Genomic DNA, 17600 nt, shown 5'->3' with positions numbered 1-17600 from the left:
ATACACCATGTCCTCCTCTGCTCATGTCCAAACCATCTCAATCGGGACTCTCTCACTTTGTCCCCAAAATGTCCTACCTGCACTGTCCCTCTAATAAACTTTTATTATTATTTTATTTTTTAAAGAATACAGATATTAAATTATTTTATTATATTGTTATTATTATTACAAAATTTCTAATCCTGTCCATCGTCGTCACTCCCAACAAAAACCTCAACATCTTTAGTTCTGCTCCCTCCAGCTCCACCTCCTGTCTTTTACTCAATGCCACTGTGTCTAAACCATACAATATCGCAGGTCTCACCACAGTCCTATAAACTTTCCTTTCACTCTTGCAGATACTCTTCTATCACAAATCACTTTTGCCACTCTTCTGCACCCACTTCACCCTGCCTGCACTCTTTTCTTCACTTCCCTAACACTTTTCTTTACTTATCTACCTGGTAACCCCAGGTACCTGAACTCCTCCACCCTCACCACCTCTTCTCCCTACAACTGCACCACTCCACTGCCCTCCCTCTCATTCACACACATGTACTCTGTTTACTCCTACTGACTTTCATTCCCCTTCTCTCCAGCGTGTACCTCCACCTCTCCAGGCTCTTCTCAACCTGCTCCCTACTTTCACCACAAATCACAATATAATTCGCAAACATCATAGTCCATGGAGACTCCTGTCTGACCTCGTCCATCAACCTGTCCATCACCACTGCAAACAAGACAGGGCTCAGAGCCGATTATTGATGCAATCCAACCTCCACCTTAAACCAGTCTGTTGTTAGTACTGCACACTTCACTGCTGTCACACTGTCCTCATACATGTTCTGCACCACCCTCACATACTTCTCTGACAATCCAGACTTCCTCATACAATACCACAACTTCTCTCTCGGCACTCTGTTGTACGCTTTCTCTAAATCCACAAACACACAATGCAATTCCTTCTGACCTTCTCTTTACTTCTATCAACATTCTTAAGGCAAATAAAATAAAAATGTCTGTGGTGCTCTTCGTCAGCATGAAACCATACTGTTACTCGCAGATGGTCACCTCTTCTCTCAGCCTGGCTTCCACTACTCGTTCCCATAACTTCATGGTGTGACTGATCAACTTTATCCCCCTGTAGTTACTGCAGGTTTACACATCTTCTTTATTCTTAAAAATTGGTACCAGCACACTCCTACTCCATTCCACAGGCATCCTCTCACCTTCCAAAATCTTGTTAAACAATCTTGTTAAAAACTCTACTTCCATCTCTCCTAAACATCTCCATGCTTCTAATGGTATGTCATCTGGTTCTACCAACTTTCCACTCTTTATCCTCTTAATCACTACTCTTACTCCTTACTAATCCTATCTACTTCCTGCTTCACCATCTCCACACCATCCAACATTGTCTCGCTCTCTCTATCTCTTTAATTTTCTTCATTCATTAGCTGTTCAAAATAATCCTTCCATCTTCTTAACACACTCTCCTCACTAGTCAACACATTTCCATCTCCATCCTTTATTACTCTAACTTGCAGCACATCCTTTCCAGCTCGGCCCTTTTTCTGGCCAATTGGTACAAATCGTTTTTTCCTACCTTAGTGTCCAACTTCTCATACAGCGCCTCATATGCCTTTTCTTTAGCTTTCACCACATCCCTCTTCACCTGCTTCCGCATCTACTTGTACTCCTGCCTACTTTTCCTACCCAATCTTTCAGCACCTCTTCACCACCACCGAGCCCCTGTCTGACCTCTTTCCTGAATCTCACACTACAGTCTTGTTCCTTCAGTTTCCACCATCTTTATTCTTCTTTTATACCTCACACTCCTCCTTTTCGTCTTCACCTCCAAAGCCATCCTACAGACCACCAACTGATGGCCAATATCTTTCAGGTTGCATCTCCTACATAGAACATAGTCCACCTGTGTGCACCTTCCTCCACATCACCCTATGATTCTCCTTCTTCTTAAAATAAGTATTTACCACTGCAATTTCCATCCTTTTAGCAAAATCTACCATCATCTGCCCTTCCAGATCCCTCTCCTTAAGGCTATACCTAGCCATCACCCCTTCATCACCTTTGTTCCCTTCACCTACATTAATTCAACAATCGTTCTTTCCTAGGTACACCTTCTACCACTTTATCTAACAAGCCCACCTCCAATGTTCCTGGCCCAACTCCCTTTCCACTTGGTCTTCTGAACACACAACATATCTACCATTCTCCTCAACTGTGCAACCATAATGGCTGGGTTTTGGGTTTTATATATATAACTATTCCATTGCTTTCCCCCGGACTAGTGTTCGATGTTTTGATGTTGTATTGTCCCAATTAGATAACTGCATGAATGAACAGGTGTACAGGTTTTTTTTTTAGGCTTAAAGGTTAAAAAAGCAGGCTATCCTTCAAAAGCTCTATAGGTTTTAAATAATATTTTAACCTGTGTGTTTGTGTGCACACGTATCATAGCTGAAAACTAAGCGCTGGTCTTCATTTGCAAATGAAAAGCTGCTCTTTCTCTCATTCTGTTTTGCATTACACACATAATTAATGGCAAGTTGACAGACTTAATTAAGAAAGCATGTTGCGATTAAATGGAACTTCCTGGGTACTTTTCAGAATTTATTTGTTCGAAAATCCCTTTCCTTAGAGACTTGGGATTGTCGATGGTCTCATATTAACTGCAAGTGAAACATGCACACAGTACATGCCAAGCAGACATCAGGGCCTGACATGAATTAATGAGAGCAGCCTCTCTAAAGAATACAGATATTAAGATGTCTCTATCATCAAGTAGATCAACTAATACTATTACCCCTTTTTAGCTTTTTTACTCCTTTATTTCTTTTCACACTCTGTTGAATTATCATGGGGATACAAACTCTTTCACATTTTCTCTCACCTTTCGGCCTTGCATTTTTTGGGAATGCGAGAGTATGAAATCCGAGTACGATTGCTAAACATTCGTTTCCCATCACCAGAGAGAAACATAGTTAACATTGGCCTGACCTGCAGTCCGGTCATGAAGGCTATACACTTCCTATTTGGCATTTTCAACAGACTGGCTGCAGATTATTTCCTTTTCCTTTTCCAGACACCTGGAAACCAGGGAAAGAACACTTTCTTGTTACATTAAAATAAAGACATATTAGCCTTCCATTGAAAGATTTTTATGATTATTATCCATTTTTTTTACTTATGTTTTAGTGCACAAAAATATTTTATACAGTTGTTATATTTGTGTGTGTGTATGTATGTGTATATATATATATATATATATATATATATATATATATATATATATATATATATACACAACTATAATTCCAACTACTATATCTATTTATTTATTTATTTATTTTAACTTATTACATTTACTTAAATAACTCTAAATAAATCTGGCCACTGCTAATTTTGGTTTGCTAGCCACCTTAAGTTGAAGTATAATACTGTTGTCTCTTATGAGAGTGGCTCAAAAGAGTCATTTAATTCAGTAGAAGGAAACCAAATCTTGTCTGGTGGAGCATATATCTATTGCTTAACAAGATTTGAGCAGAATGCAACAAAACATCAGAGCAAAATGTAAGATTTATTTTTATGTAAGATAAGCTTAGATTTTTTTTTTTTTACTTTACACAACACAGTGCATATTATATTAACTTCATATGTGAACTTCACCTGATAATAGTGGCCAAGTTTGTAAGGAAGGAATATAGGCACATTACCGAATGTAGGTGTCACCTTAGCGAGAGTTCAGGCATGTAACTGTTTAAAGATGAAACCTTTCTTGGTTGAAAAGCATTGAATAGAAAGCCGAGGGCAATAAAATGATCAAAAAAATGAAAGTCATACAGAGGCTGAAATATGTTAGCTGTTTTGAAGTAACTCTAGAACATCATATCGTAGCTGACCAGATTCCTGATTTTCCATGCTGTGGATTGGTTTATGAACGGTTTTATTGAATGATATTGAGGTTTTGCTTCAATCCCTAGTCAAGACATTAATGTTGAAATGTAAGAAATATCCACTCTGAAGAGACCAGTCCAACATTCCTCCAGTGTTGTTTTTCATTTGTTGTGTTATTCGTGGTAGTAGTAATATCTTTTTGTAATATCTTTATGTAACTTTATTTCTTAAATATAAATGCATTTTGCTCATCAGGGACAAACGTACTTGCAAAGAACATATTTACTTTTAATCACCACATTATCTGTGTAAAGCTGCTTTGAGACAATGTTCATTGTTAAAAGCGCTATACAAATAAAAATTAATTGAATTGAATTGAATTGAATTTTGTAACAAGCATTAAAAATGATCTAGCACCGATCAGAGGCCAGGTATATTCTAGCTAAATGAAGGATGTGGTTGCAGTATTGTGTAGCCAGGTCACTATGGATTTCTTGACCACAGGTGTTATTTCTCATGGAGAAAAACCACAAACCTTTCCCCCAGCACTCGCAAATTAGATTTAATCCACAATTAAAATGCGATGATGGATAAATCCCTCAAATTCGACGTAATGAAAGTCATGTTTATTTCTGTTTTTTCATGCAGTTGCTTTTCTCTAAACGGCAGTATAATTCTGTATGAGGTACTGCAGAGTTTGCCCACCCACCTTGGGTTCTGTCTGGTGGAAGAAAAATCTGCACTGTGTTGCACCAGTTTTCTGGTTTTCTTTCAAGACATGTGTTATTGAACTAAAAAAAGGAGGGTAAAACTGTCTGGTTCATCAAGTTCATTTTTATTTTATCGAAGCAAAATGAGGAAGAACAGCGACATAAAACAGTCAATGTGGTTCACAAAAGCAGACAGACAGCTGTCTGAAATTCTTCTCTTACAAGTACTACTACTACTACTACAAAATACTGTTATTTCTACTTCCACTACCACCACCATTTCTACTATTACTACTAATACTATTACTTCTACTAATACTACTTGCACTTCAACTATTACTACTACTATTATTACTACTACTGTTGTTGTGTAGTGTCTTAATGGGCATCAAATGTCCCCACATGGTTAGGAATACTTGAGAGTTTTGACTTTGTGGGACATCTGACTGGTCCCCACCAGTCAAAAAATAAAAAAATCAACAAAGCAATATCCATTTTTTTTTATTTTCATTGAGCAGGTTTTGGATCTGTTACAATCCAATGTTTTGGAAATCACTACTACGCTTTTTTTTTTAATTAAAAACTAAATTAATACATTATTATCCCCGTATTTTAGGGTTTCCTTCAGATACTCTCATTTCCTTCTCATGACTTGTAGACTAATCGCCATTTGTCTGTAGTTTGTTTGTTATTTTGCCCTGTGATGGGTTGGCACCCTGACCTGGAGGGCTCCAGATTTATGCCCTAAATTCCCTGGCATGGGTTAAGGAGATGGTTAGACCCAAAGGTTGATACAACATGCTTTATCTAGATTATTAGATTTGTTAGTGAAATTACTTCAAAAGGTGTGTGTGTGTGCATTAGTGCATGCATGCGGGTGTTTGCGTGTGCATGTGCGAGTGTGTGCGTGTATGAGCTTGAAAATATTAATGTACCATGTAAGTGGCACACAGAACATTGAAAGGTTTACATTCTTTTTAGGTTTAATGTGTATTTATTTACATGTTTCTGCAGTATGAGTAAAGTGAAGTGTAATAGTTACTGATCATTAGATTCCAGTCCTGTTTTTGGGTAAAGGTGCAGCACAGAAATTCAATGAATTTTTCAGTTTGTCACTACATTGGTGTGCCCTAGCTGAATTCTCTAGATGAGTCAGTGCATATGCATTTGTGTCTCCTTTGCGTCTTCTTTCTGATCTTAACTGGGTGCATGTGTGAGGACGTGTAAATTGGGCTGGAATGCTATGTCCTGCCAAACCCCCGAGTCCAGACACCCCCCTAGAGATAAGTGAGATAGACCAGGGGATGTCTCGCTCATCACTGCCCCAAGACTGGCACACACATCTCCCTACCCAAATCTCCTTTTTTGCCTTTTTCTCTTTCTGTCTGTCTCAGTCTCACTCACCCCCTCTCTCTCTCTCTCTCTCCCTCCTGTTCTCTCTCTCTCTCTCTCTCTCTCTATTCCTCTCTGTCTTTTTTTTTTTTTTGCTTAAAAATAATTTCTGTTTCCCAATTTGCCCATTATTTTGAATTAGAAAATTTGTAAAATCTATGTAATATGTAAAATAAGTCCAGTCTTTAAAGATACAGGATTATTACTTTCTTTAGTAAACAATGAAAGTTTATTCTTTCCAACCTATGTCTTAACTTGTCTTTAATTTTCAACCTGGGACCCAACCGATTAAAAAAAAAAAAAAAACCTAATATGAAACAAGGTCAGAGAGGTTTTTTTTTTTCTTAAACCATCGCAAACTCTAGTGTCTGTTCATCCCATTTATTAACAATGATCCACATCCAAGCTTACTCTTTTTAACGTAACACAATTAAAAGTTCCAGGTCATAGTCCATAGCTGGAGAGAGAAAGACAATTTGCTTATACTGAAAAAAGCATAGCTGTTTTTTATTCCACAAATAGCAATCAGCCCACATCTATCTGGCAGTTTTGGGGACATTTCTGGGAAATGAGTTATATTGTATAAACAGTAGTGTTTTGTACCATGTACATGCAGTTTACACTCGAGCATTGAAATATATTGTTTGTAAGGTGGTACTGCAATATTGGGCTTTGATATCTCAGAACACTGCACTTCTAACTAAGAAATTGCTAAATGTTTTTTTTTTTTTTTTTAGGGGGTTGTTTTGTTTTGGTTTTATTGTGAGAATCTTGAACAATCTCAGATGTTGCAGATGAATGTGTCCCTGTGGCTGTTTTGATGAATCACATTTACATGATCCGACAAACGTAAATAATACTGATCAAAATAATGCAGGCCAGTCTTCCGCCATTGCACGTCAAGTTCAGTACCAATGTGTTTTTAATACATATCACAGCATATCACCAATGCCATACATTGTGCTACATATCATAAGGTCTTGTAGATACTGTGCAATGATTGAGACCAGAGATGCCCCATTTTGTAGCAGTGGGTCATTAAGTATCTCTGTCATACTTAGTACCATACGTTTTCACTGGTGTAGTATGGAAATGTTGCACTATAACATTTATAGGCATAATGATAGCATGTGTGTTTGAGGAATGTGAAATCAGACTGAGTATACCAATCACACACTACAGCAATAATGCACAGAAGCTATACAACTACATTATACTATTTATATTATATATACATTTTTATCTTTAGGCATCCTGTCCAAGAGCATGAATTGTATGGTGACGCCCTGGTGAGGAGAACCAAGAAAATGGTGCCTTTCCTATAGTCAAGTCAATCATGTTCTGGGGCTCCATGAGTGCTGCTGGTTAACTGCGGTTCATTCCAAAATGTACTGTGGCATTCTGAGCAGAACATGATGTCCTCCCTTCAGAAACCGGACCGAAAGGCAGTTTTCCGACATGATAGGGTGTACTCTCTTTTGTTGCCAGCTATTTAGACATTAATGGCTGTATATTGAGTTATGTTCAGAGGACAGTAAATCTGTACTGCTATACAAACTGCACATTGACTACTCCAAAATATTTCCAAGTTTCTATAGTTTTTATAGTATTGTCCCTTTGAGAACATAATAAAATGGTTGCTGAAATGTGAGGGGTGTACTCACTTTTGTTAGATACTGTATATGCTAGATAGATAGATAGATAGATAGATAGATAGATAGATAGATAGATAGATAGATAGATAGATAGATAGATAGATAGATAGATAGAGTTCATAACACTAAGTCTTTACACAAGGTTTATGTCTACCTTTTTTCTTGTTCCATAAATCATCTACTGTACTGTTGCATCAGTACTGTCGATGCTTAACTGGGCTCTCAGACATTAGCAGTGTGCCTCTAAGGATTAACTTTGTACTGAAGTATTGCTGTTTATTTTGATCTATATAGGCACCATTTGTGGTTTGAGGAGGATTAACAGTTATTATTACTTTTATAATTATAATTATTATTATTATTTGGAGAGCTGTTGTATAAATGGCTGATCAAACCCTTCTGACAGAACAGACCTTTCATTCATGCACACAGATACACAGAATTGTGCCCCACAGACTACATGTGTACAGTTCTCTGGAAAGTTCTCTAGCCACAGCACATGCTGACAGGAAAGTCCCAGTGATGCAAAATATGAATGTTGTCTCCTATACATTTGGCCAGCTATACACGCACAAGCGCACGCACGCACGCACGCACGCACACACACACACACACACACACACACACACACACACACACACACACAAAAACATGTATAGGGTGATAGGATCACCCTTGCTGATCGCTTGCCAGGTCATCATGTCAGGCAATGCACATTAGCTCATAACTAGTGTGTTTGGGTGTGTGTGAAAGTCCTCTATAATATGTTCAAGGGAGGTGAAACAAAATACCAGCGCCAGTATGCTTTTTATGGAGGCCCAAAAATTACTGTACATTGCCTAATGCTTTTAATCAAGTGTCCTCACTAGTGGAGTGGAAGATACGATTAAAGAGCTGAGGTACACTTTACTCCAAACATCTTTGCTTGTTTCCTCTTTCGTCTTTTCCTGCACATATTGCTCAGATTTCTTTAATAATCACCTTTAAATAGCCAGCAGGCCTTTTCAAAGGACAGAGTGTTTATTCCTCTGATGTTAAGGTGCAGGATGTTTCATTAATGAGAACATGTAACAACATAAATGGTCATTGATCATCAGGGTATGAATGTTCTGTTTTGGACCACCGGCTGTTTTTGTGTGAGAGCGATTTAGTGCTACATTCTCCATTTTGGAGAATACATAAGGTAAGCTTTTGTCTCTTTTCCATGCTTCCCTGTTTCTTGTGCGTTCACACAGTAAATTTACTTCACGTCACAGCTTATGTAGCAGATGATTGTACATGGGTGAAAATCTCATTACATTTTTAAGGATGCTCTTTTTCAAGAGTATTTCTTTTAGGAGAATATCAAATGTCCTGCTGTAGCAAACATGGTTGTCTATTAACAGCACAGTAATTACTACTACATAACAATAAAATATACCTTTCTCTTTTCACAGTCTGGAAATTCCACTTATGTTCATGCATATTTGGGAAGTCAAGAAATGTACAGAAGGAACCCACTTTCCTTTAAAACTGTGTGAATTATCTGACATTAATATATATATGGACAAAAGTATTGGGACATGTGGCTTTTCTAGCTGAATTTTCCATTCACTAGAACTAGAAGAGCTAAATCTGCAATAAAGCTCTGACCACAACACTATTGAACACCTTTTGGGATGAATTAGAACTGCACCCCACCCCAGACAAAGTTTGTGGACATTTTACCACAAGGTTCTCGTGTGCAATATGTTTTGAACATCTTATACATGAGAACCTTGTGGTGAGATGTCCACAAACTTTGTCCAAATAGTGTACCTTTTAAATCAACACTTCACAAAGTGCAATCGGACATATTTTTTTATTTTCTTTATCTACAATTGGATTGTAACCACATCTGTACCAGATCTACAACCAGATACTGTATATGCTAGATAGATAGATAGATAGATAGATAGATAGATAGATAGATAGATAGATAGATAGATAGATAGATAGATAGATAGATAGATAGACAGACAGACAGACAGACAGACAGACAGACAGACAGACAGACAGACAGACAGATAGATAGATAGATAAAACTTTATTGCCATTGCATAGTACAGGTACACAGCAACGAAATGCAGTTTAGCATCTACCAGAGGTGCAAATGTGCAAATTGACAAGTGCAGATAAATATGTAAGTATATGTACAGCATATGTACAGCATGTGTGTGTGTGTGTGTGTGTGTGTGTGTGTGTGTGCATGTGTGTAAACAAATGTACAGTGAATAAATATAAAGTCTATAGCAGTAAAGAGATGTGTAAATAGTGTTGAAAAGTACAAGTAAATAGTTATAAGTCTATGACAGTAAACAATGTGCAGACACTGTTGTAAAGGTACAACAAGTAGAAGGTTATAGGGCTATGGCATTGAAAGAAATGTGCAAAAGCTAATTCACTAAATATATGTATATGTAAATGTGAAATATCAAGCAGGATGTACAGTAAGGTATATTGCTGTATGCTTTAGCTCTATCTTGAATCTATTCTTTACTGGTAAGGTGGGATTCTGACTTTTGTATATCTTTTTAACTCTTATTAGTTCTTTCAGGTGATTAATCAAGGCTAGTTTCGTCTCACTTGAGGTGTAAATTGTGGGCAGGGCTTACTTATTTATATTGAAGGTGCTCATACATTGATCTCAAATTGGCAGATCAGTCATGTCTTAAACCCATCTCTGTAGTCACCTCTTACAGACACAGACATTCTCATCCACAGAACAGATCTACACTACATTGCCAGTAACATCATCTACCCTCCTCTAATGTCTCAATCTCACACAGAGGTGGTAGGTGGGCTCCTGAATTGCCAATCTGCTGTAAGGGTTAGGGTTACTCATTCACTGAGACCTGGATATCCCCACAGAACACAGCTACACCAGATGCTCTGTCTTCTGCCTCTGCTTTCTCTCACTCGCTAAGAGAAACCGTTGGCGGTGGTGGTACGTGTTTCCTGTTGTCACAGAGCTGGTGTTTCACACCTCTCTCTTTGTCTCATCAAACCATGTCTTTTTTTGAATTCCATGCAGTTTCAGTTACCTCCTCCAATCAACCTCTTCATCATTGTCATCTACCGCCCTCCTGGTTGCCTTGGACACTCACTAGAAGAGATGGACACACTCCTCAATACTTTCCCTTCTGACAGCACTCCTCTGACAGTTCTTGATGACTTCAACCTCCCATCTGACAAACTTCAGTCATCTTGCCTTCTGATTTTTTAAAATACCTTCTCCTTGACATTTAACAGCTGCTCTCCCACACACAAGGGAGGAAATGTCCTGGACCTGGTTTTAACTTGCCCTACCCCAGTTACAGACATGACTGCTACCCCAATTCAAATTTCTTATCATCACCTGGTTTCCTTTACAAGCACTCTTCCCATCCTACCTAAAAACATTTTCCAACATCTCTCTCTTATCTGTCCTAACCTCCACTTCATTTCTCCCTGCTCTGTAGCTTTCTGTACTCTATTCTTGAATTCTTGAAGAATCTATTCTGACAGGAATCCTTTTCCTCTTTACCCTTGCCATTGTCTCTTTCCTCTCCTCTCTCTCCTCAACCATGGACCTCCTCTGCCCCCGACCACTAAACCCAAGAAGACTTCTTGTCCCACCCCCTGGCTGTTAGAATTCTTGTGCAGCAATCGGCGAGAACTCAGATCAGCAGAGAGAAAGTGGAAAAAATGGCAACTTGACGCTGACCTCAAATTTTCTTCGGATGTGACTTCTTCTAAGACTGGCTACTACAAGAAAAAGCTTGAGGCATCTGCACAAGATGCTTGTAAGCTCCACAACATCTCTTCACTACTTAACCCTGCTGCTCCATCCTCCCTGACAGCTGAGGACTTTGCCTCCTTCTATGATAAGAAGATTAAGAATAACTGCCAGACCTTCACTTCCTCCCCAACAATGACTACACTACACAGCCAGGAATCCTCTATTCATTTGTTGTCAAGCTTCTCAACCAAAGCAGAATATCAGATACTGCAAGGCATTCAATCTTGCAATCCCACCACCTGCCCTATGGATCCAATCCCTTTAACTACGCTTTAGACCATCTCACAAATCCTCCTGCTGTTCATCTCCATGATCATCAGCGGGTCCTTAACATCTGGCCAGGTGCCAACTACCTTCAAACAAGCGAGGGTTATTTCCATCTTGAAGAAACCTGCTCTGGATCCATCAGACATCAACAACTACAGAACAGTATCACTTGACCTTTCAGTAGCATTCAAACACAGTCAACCACAAGACTCTCTTGTCTACTTTTAGGAGCCTCGGTAGCATCTGTGAAGTAGCATGGAAATGGTTTGCTTTCTACCTAAATGGACGGTCATACTAGATAACATGAAGGGGGTCCACATCTGCCCCACGCAGACTCTCTACTGGTATCCCACAAGGCCCAGTACTTGGTCCCCTCCTTTTCTCCCTCAATACCCACTCTATTGGTGATATAATTTCCTCACATGGGTTTTCTTACCGATGGTAAGCTGACAAAACTCAACTCATTTTTATTTCCTCCTTCAGATACCACAGCTTCCGCTTGTGTCTCAGCATGTTTGACAGACATATCTTCATGGATAAGTGCTCATCAACTAAAACTAAACCCCAGCAAAACAGAACTGCCGGTCATCCCAAGTGATTCATCTCCAGGTCAAGGTCTCTGAATAACTCTTCAAAACTCTCTGCTCTCCCCTTCAGCTACTGCTCGCAACCTTGGGGTGACCATGGTCAAATCAACTGTCCTTCTTCTCACATGTTGCTCTCTGCTGGCAGGTCTACCTCTGAACGCTATTCATCCACTGCAAATTATCCAAATATATTGTGCTCAACCTGCCCAAGTTCTCCCACACCACCCCACTGCTGCACTCCCTCCACTGGCTTCCAGTAGACAAAAATGGACCAGCACCTTCTTACCTCAGAGACCCCATCACACCTCGCACTGCACCACGCTGTCCGAGATCCTCCAGCACTGCTCGACTGGTACCACCTTCTCTCAGGATAAGAGGTAAGTATACTTCAAGGCGGAATGAGCTTCTCCTAGATGTCCGAACAGTGGAGTCTCTGGCTATCTTCCAGTGATGGGTGAAGACCTTTCTTATCCTGAAACACTTAAACTAACACTTTTCAAGTTTGCTTTGTTAAAAAAAAAAAGAAGAAAAAAAACCCTCAACAGAGTTGTAGGTTGATTTATTTTAAGATTTAATTAAGTGTACCAGTGTAGATTTATTTATTGCAAGAGACTTAAAGCACTTTTGTACGTGGCTCTGGACAAGGGCATCTGCTAAATGGTGCAAATATAAATGTATATATAGATACACATAAATAAAATAGTAGTACAGATGCATTTAAGGCACAATATGTGTAGAAAAAGAGGGGTATGAAAATTGCAATATGTACATTGTATGTACAACTGTACAGAAGTTATATATAGTATTTATACAGTGATCTAACGGTGTAGTGTGGAGTTCAATAGGGTGAATGGAAAAAAGCTGACTGTAAACCTGCTGGTTCTGGTGCATATGTTCCTGTATATCCTTCTTGATGGAAGGAGGTTAAACAGTTTGTGACTGGGATGTGAGAAGTCTGGTAGTAAGTATGCAGAAATGAATGTGTGAGCGTAATATAATAAAAAATGAAAAAAATTCCTGCACCTTTTTGATCTTGACAAGGGTTAAAGAACTCCAGAATTCACAGACCATGCTGACAGTGATGGCATTTCTGTATTTCTGTTTTCCTCTTTTTCCAGGGACAGTGTGTCAGGGTTCATATTCAATTACTAAAAAAGTCTAGTTTAAGCCAACTTTAGGCTTAAATCCAGATATATGCATGGATACTTGGATCATGGCTTTTAGAGGGAAAATAATTCATGGTGGAGAATTGATTATGTTCAACATGTCCTGAAGTGTTTTATTCGTATAATTTCAAGGAGTTCTGAGTTATTTATTTAATACAAAAACTTTAGATAGATAGATTTATAGACACTTGTAAAAGACAGATGGAAGAGTGTTTATTTTTCTGATACATTTAAGTGACTTCAAGGTGCAAGTTTTATTAAGCATCCTAATCCTTATTATTTTTTTTTTACCTAAGGACTATTGCTTTCTGATTTTTTTCTTTTCTTTTACAGCCAACGCTATGTACATGGGAAGTCAAGAAATGAGGATGGTTCTAGATCGAGATAACATGACCATACAGCAGCAGCTTGACAAGGTACTACAGCTATTTAACATTCAGAGAAGAAAATGGTGAAATCCAACAAACCGAGAAGCTGATATTTTACAGGCAATTAATGAACGTATTTTAAGAGTTTAATGAATATTAGTATTTTAGTGATGCTTAAGGCAAATTTTTTTTTACAGATTTCAGACGTTCCCAAGTGGCCAAAAGGGTTAAATGATCTAACAATCATCCGTAGTTTATTGCGAAAAACTTTAAAGAATGTGAGATCAGAGTGAGCGCTCATGCCGCCTCGTTCTGTCTGGAGGCACAGAGAACGTATCGAGCATGTGTCTCAGCGTGTGTGTCTGTGTGGTTTCGATGCGTTTGCTCTGATGCTAACCAGAGGCCTTGTGCATGCAGAGAGGTGGGACATGACTGGCTGGGATGTCAATGACTGGTGCTCTTTATCTGTCATCAGTTAAAAAGGTGATATCATTGCGGCTCTCACTCTGCTTCTCGTACACACCACATACTTTAACCCTAAGTGTCACAAGACATACAGCACCTTCCTGTTATGTCCTGTTAAAAAGACAGAGCTCAAAGATGGCACGAAGATGGAGTCACAGTAGAGGCGCACTTGAAAAAAAATCATTATTATTATGTTGTTGTTATTGTTGTTGTTGCTGTTTTTGTCACAACTTTGTGTCTACTTCAAAGTTTGACATGGACTGCATGACAAAAGGAATCTCCTGCCCCCCACCCCCTTTGTTCTGCAGCGCTGGCTCTGTATATGCGTGTGTTCCTATTTTGCTTTCATGCACTCGGTTATAGCCTGCATTGTGGAAACTATCGAGCCTCGCTGGCTCAACGCTTGCCAGCAACCCTGCCAGACTAATTCTTTTTTGAAAGAGCTGTAGGTGAAGACAAGAGGTCGTATGCTTGAACCCCTCTTCAGTCTTAAACCACATGCATGTGACTTCTTTATTAGATTTATAGGCTGTGGAGAAATCAATCAGGCAGACATCTGTAGAAACTGCCACGATCAACTAGCGCAGGGAAGAGAAGGCCTGGCGTTTTGCAATTGGTCAGGAGAGTGATGTAAAACAGTTGACAAGTAAATGGGATCTTTCAATTTTGCACAACACGAGGAGTCAATAGCGGAGATTCCTTCTTTTCTCTGAATGTTATCGGTTCAGAATCACTGCTGAGCCATTACTAACCATGAGAAACGATGTTTCATTACGTTTTATTGACAGTCATTCTTGACCTGGTTTGCTCTGAGTCTTGAGACTATGCGGTTGCTGAGACTGACACCGGTTTCTTGTGAAGACATTTTCTATGGTGGGATTATGTCTGAGATCTTATCAGGGATGTATCAGAGAATAAACACAAAAATGTTTATATACATAGTATGGAACATGATGCACTGGGGTTTTTTGGTACACCCTTTTTAATGTGGGTTTAATGCATTGTTGTGGGGGGAAAAATGTAATAGCATTAAATGTCAAGCATCTTGAATCCATTGTGCTTTTCATTTGTGGAAAGGCAAAAGATTTGAGATTAGGTTGACCTTTTGAATTCTAAATAAATGCCTGTAAAATATATGCATATGTACACTGGGCATGTTGGACAAATAATTAATGATGAGAGTTGAATTATTTGTCAATAACAGCACGTCCCAAAGAGTTTTCAACCACAGCAAATGTAAAGAAAAATATTTTTTTTTAGAAAAAACACATCCATTTCATTGCCATTTATAAGTATATTCAATACATTTGGAAATCATGTTATACGATGCTTAAAAGTTTTAATAAAAATGCATAGTTTTTCCATGTCTCCTGATGGACAAATTTACTGTATTCATTATTTAAAAAAAATTTGTATTTTATTTGAGCATTGAATATATGTCTCAGTGATAACATAGAATGATTGCATTATGGAAGCTTTTTGCCTTGTAGCCAAAATAATGTGAATATATCAGCATAGCAAAAAGTATAAGGGTAGATTTAGACTGTAATTAATATCAACACTGCAACAATGGCTTAGGACCAACAGTTCTGCATTTAAGTGCCCATTACTGAACAGTTCACCTCAACAATGATGAAACTATAATAAATGGTCATTTGGTTGTCCCCAGATGAGGATAGGTTCCTTTTGGAGTCTGATTCCATCTCAAGTAGCCTTCTCATTAGGGATAAACTGATAAGGAACAAACGTATTGCCACTAAACTTATACATTCCAACTTTATATCTTCTCTATCTGTGCTAAGCTACATTTTTACGACAGTGTCCACTGTTAAACGCACTATACAAAAAAAAAAGTTAGTTAAATTAGCATTAATCACATTCGAGAATGGAATAGGAGTGTTTACAGTTTTTTATATATTGCATATAGAACTAAACTCCTTTTTTCACTTCCTTAGCTTGTTTTTTACTACGGAGCCACGGACCACTGGTGCCCTGTGCAGTACTACCAGGATATACGAAGAGACTTTCCTGATGGAGACATTCGTTTGTGTGAGCAAGGTCTACGCCACGCATTTGTCCTGGATGCAGGTGAACAGATGGCCAACATGATCACAGAGTGGATCCATGATGACCTAAAGGGATTATAGAACTAATATCAAAGCAAACCTTACCACTGACCTACACCGGCTGTACCTATAAATGGGAACCTATATTAAGTAAGTCGGTAAGAATAGAGAATTTAGTTATGTGAGTTCTGATTAACTTTATTTTGTTCCCAACTCCATAGCCTCAATTTTATGTTTTTTTCATTTAGTGGCTTGATTTCATCTTTAATAGTGTCCAACAGGTTTTAGTTCATTCAGAAGCACACATTTGAGGCCAAAGTCTGTTATTCTGTCATTGCAACAACACGTGTGACTATGTGTCCTCCCCCCGCAAGTCTTTCCATCCCAGTACACCAAAACCACCTCCGCTATGAAAAGAAATTATAAATAATGTATTGCATGTATGTATGTATTTATGTATGTATCACTGTTATTCAGCAAAAAGGTAATTTGATATCAATGGTTGTCTATGTGGGTTACCATTAATCTATAATAAATTATTGTCAAATATCCAAGCTTGTTCAACATTTGTCATGGTATTCAGTATATAAATACATCTAAGATATTTTGAAGGATTGGTATAAAACACCTGTCTAAAATGTTATGGAAAGTTTTTATGAAATAATGCTGACACTTACAGTGATTTATTCAACTATAAATATTTTGCATGCATGTGTTTTTGATTTCTAGTGAAATACTTAGGTCTTAAGAAGACCTCAAATGGGGTTTGATTTGGTTTTTGGTTAAAAAAATATTGCATTTTGGCAGAACAAGTTCTTACTGGCAGGAGTCAAATACTACAAGCCTTACAACAGCAAACTAGAGCTTTTGGGAACTGTCGTGGATTTTCAGTGCACTCAATTTCCATTCATTGTATTTGCAACTGTCACCATATGGATGGTGTTTAAAGATATCAGGCCTGTCACGTTGCCTTGGTAATATTTTCCCGCACTGTATAACAAGTGAAACAGTGCTGAACCTGAAATTATGTATTTCTTGTAGCTTGATAAAAATGCTCACCAAACAAGGCTTTCTTTTAAAGAAAATTTTAAGTTCTTGGGTTTGTTGCTGAGGTTTGACTGATTGAACACAGGCTGAAGTCTCCCTCTGTAACCCACAAATCCAGAACAGTAGGTAGTCCCATAAACCAGTCATTCAGTATGCACTTACTGAGAACTTTATTAGGAAC

At 38.3% G+C, this 17600-nt stretch overlaps 1 protein-coding gene across 1 annotated transcript in view; it reads left to right on the top strand.

Moving 5' to 3' along the window:
• Positions 1 to 16921, top strand: part of ldah (lipid droplet associated hydrolase) — a 47568-nt gene extending 30647 nt beyond the window's left edge. Inside the window, exons 6-7 of the mRNA XM_046855415.1 lie at positions 13807 to 13889; positions 16262 to 16921. Coding sequence (XP_046711371.1) covers positions 13807 to 13889; positions 16262 to 16453 — 275 coding nt within the window. The 3' untranslated portion in view covers positions 16454 to 16921. The remainder of the gene's footprint in view (positions 1 to 13806; positions 13890 to 16261) is intronic.
• Positions 16922 to 17600: the final 679 nt, after the last annotated feature.

The sequence above is a fragment of the Silurus meridionalis genome, chromosome 8, assembly GCF_014805685.1.
Source record: "Silurus meridionalis isolate SWU-2019-XX chromosome 8, ASM1480568v1, whole genome shotgun sequence".
Taxonomy (NCBI): Eukaryota; Metazoa; Chordata; class Actinopteri; order Siluriformes; family Siluridae; genus Silurus; species Silurus meridionalis.
This window is presented reverse-complemented; position numbering and strand designations above follow the sequence as displayed.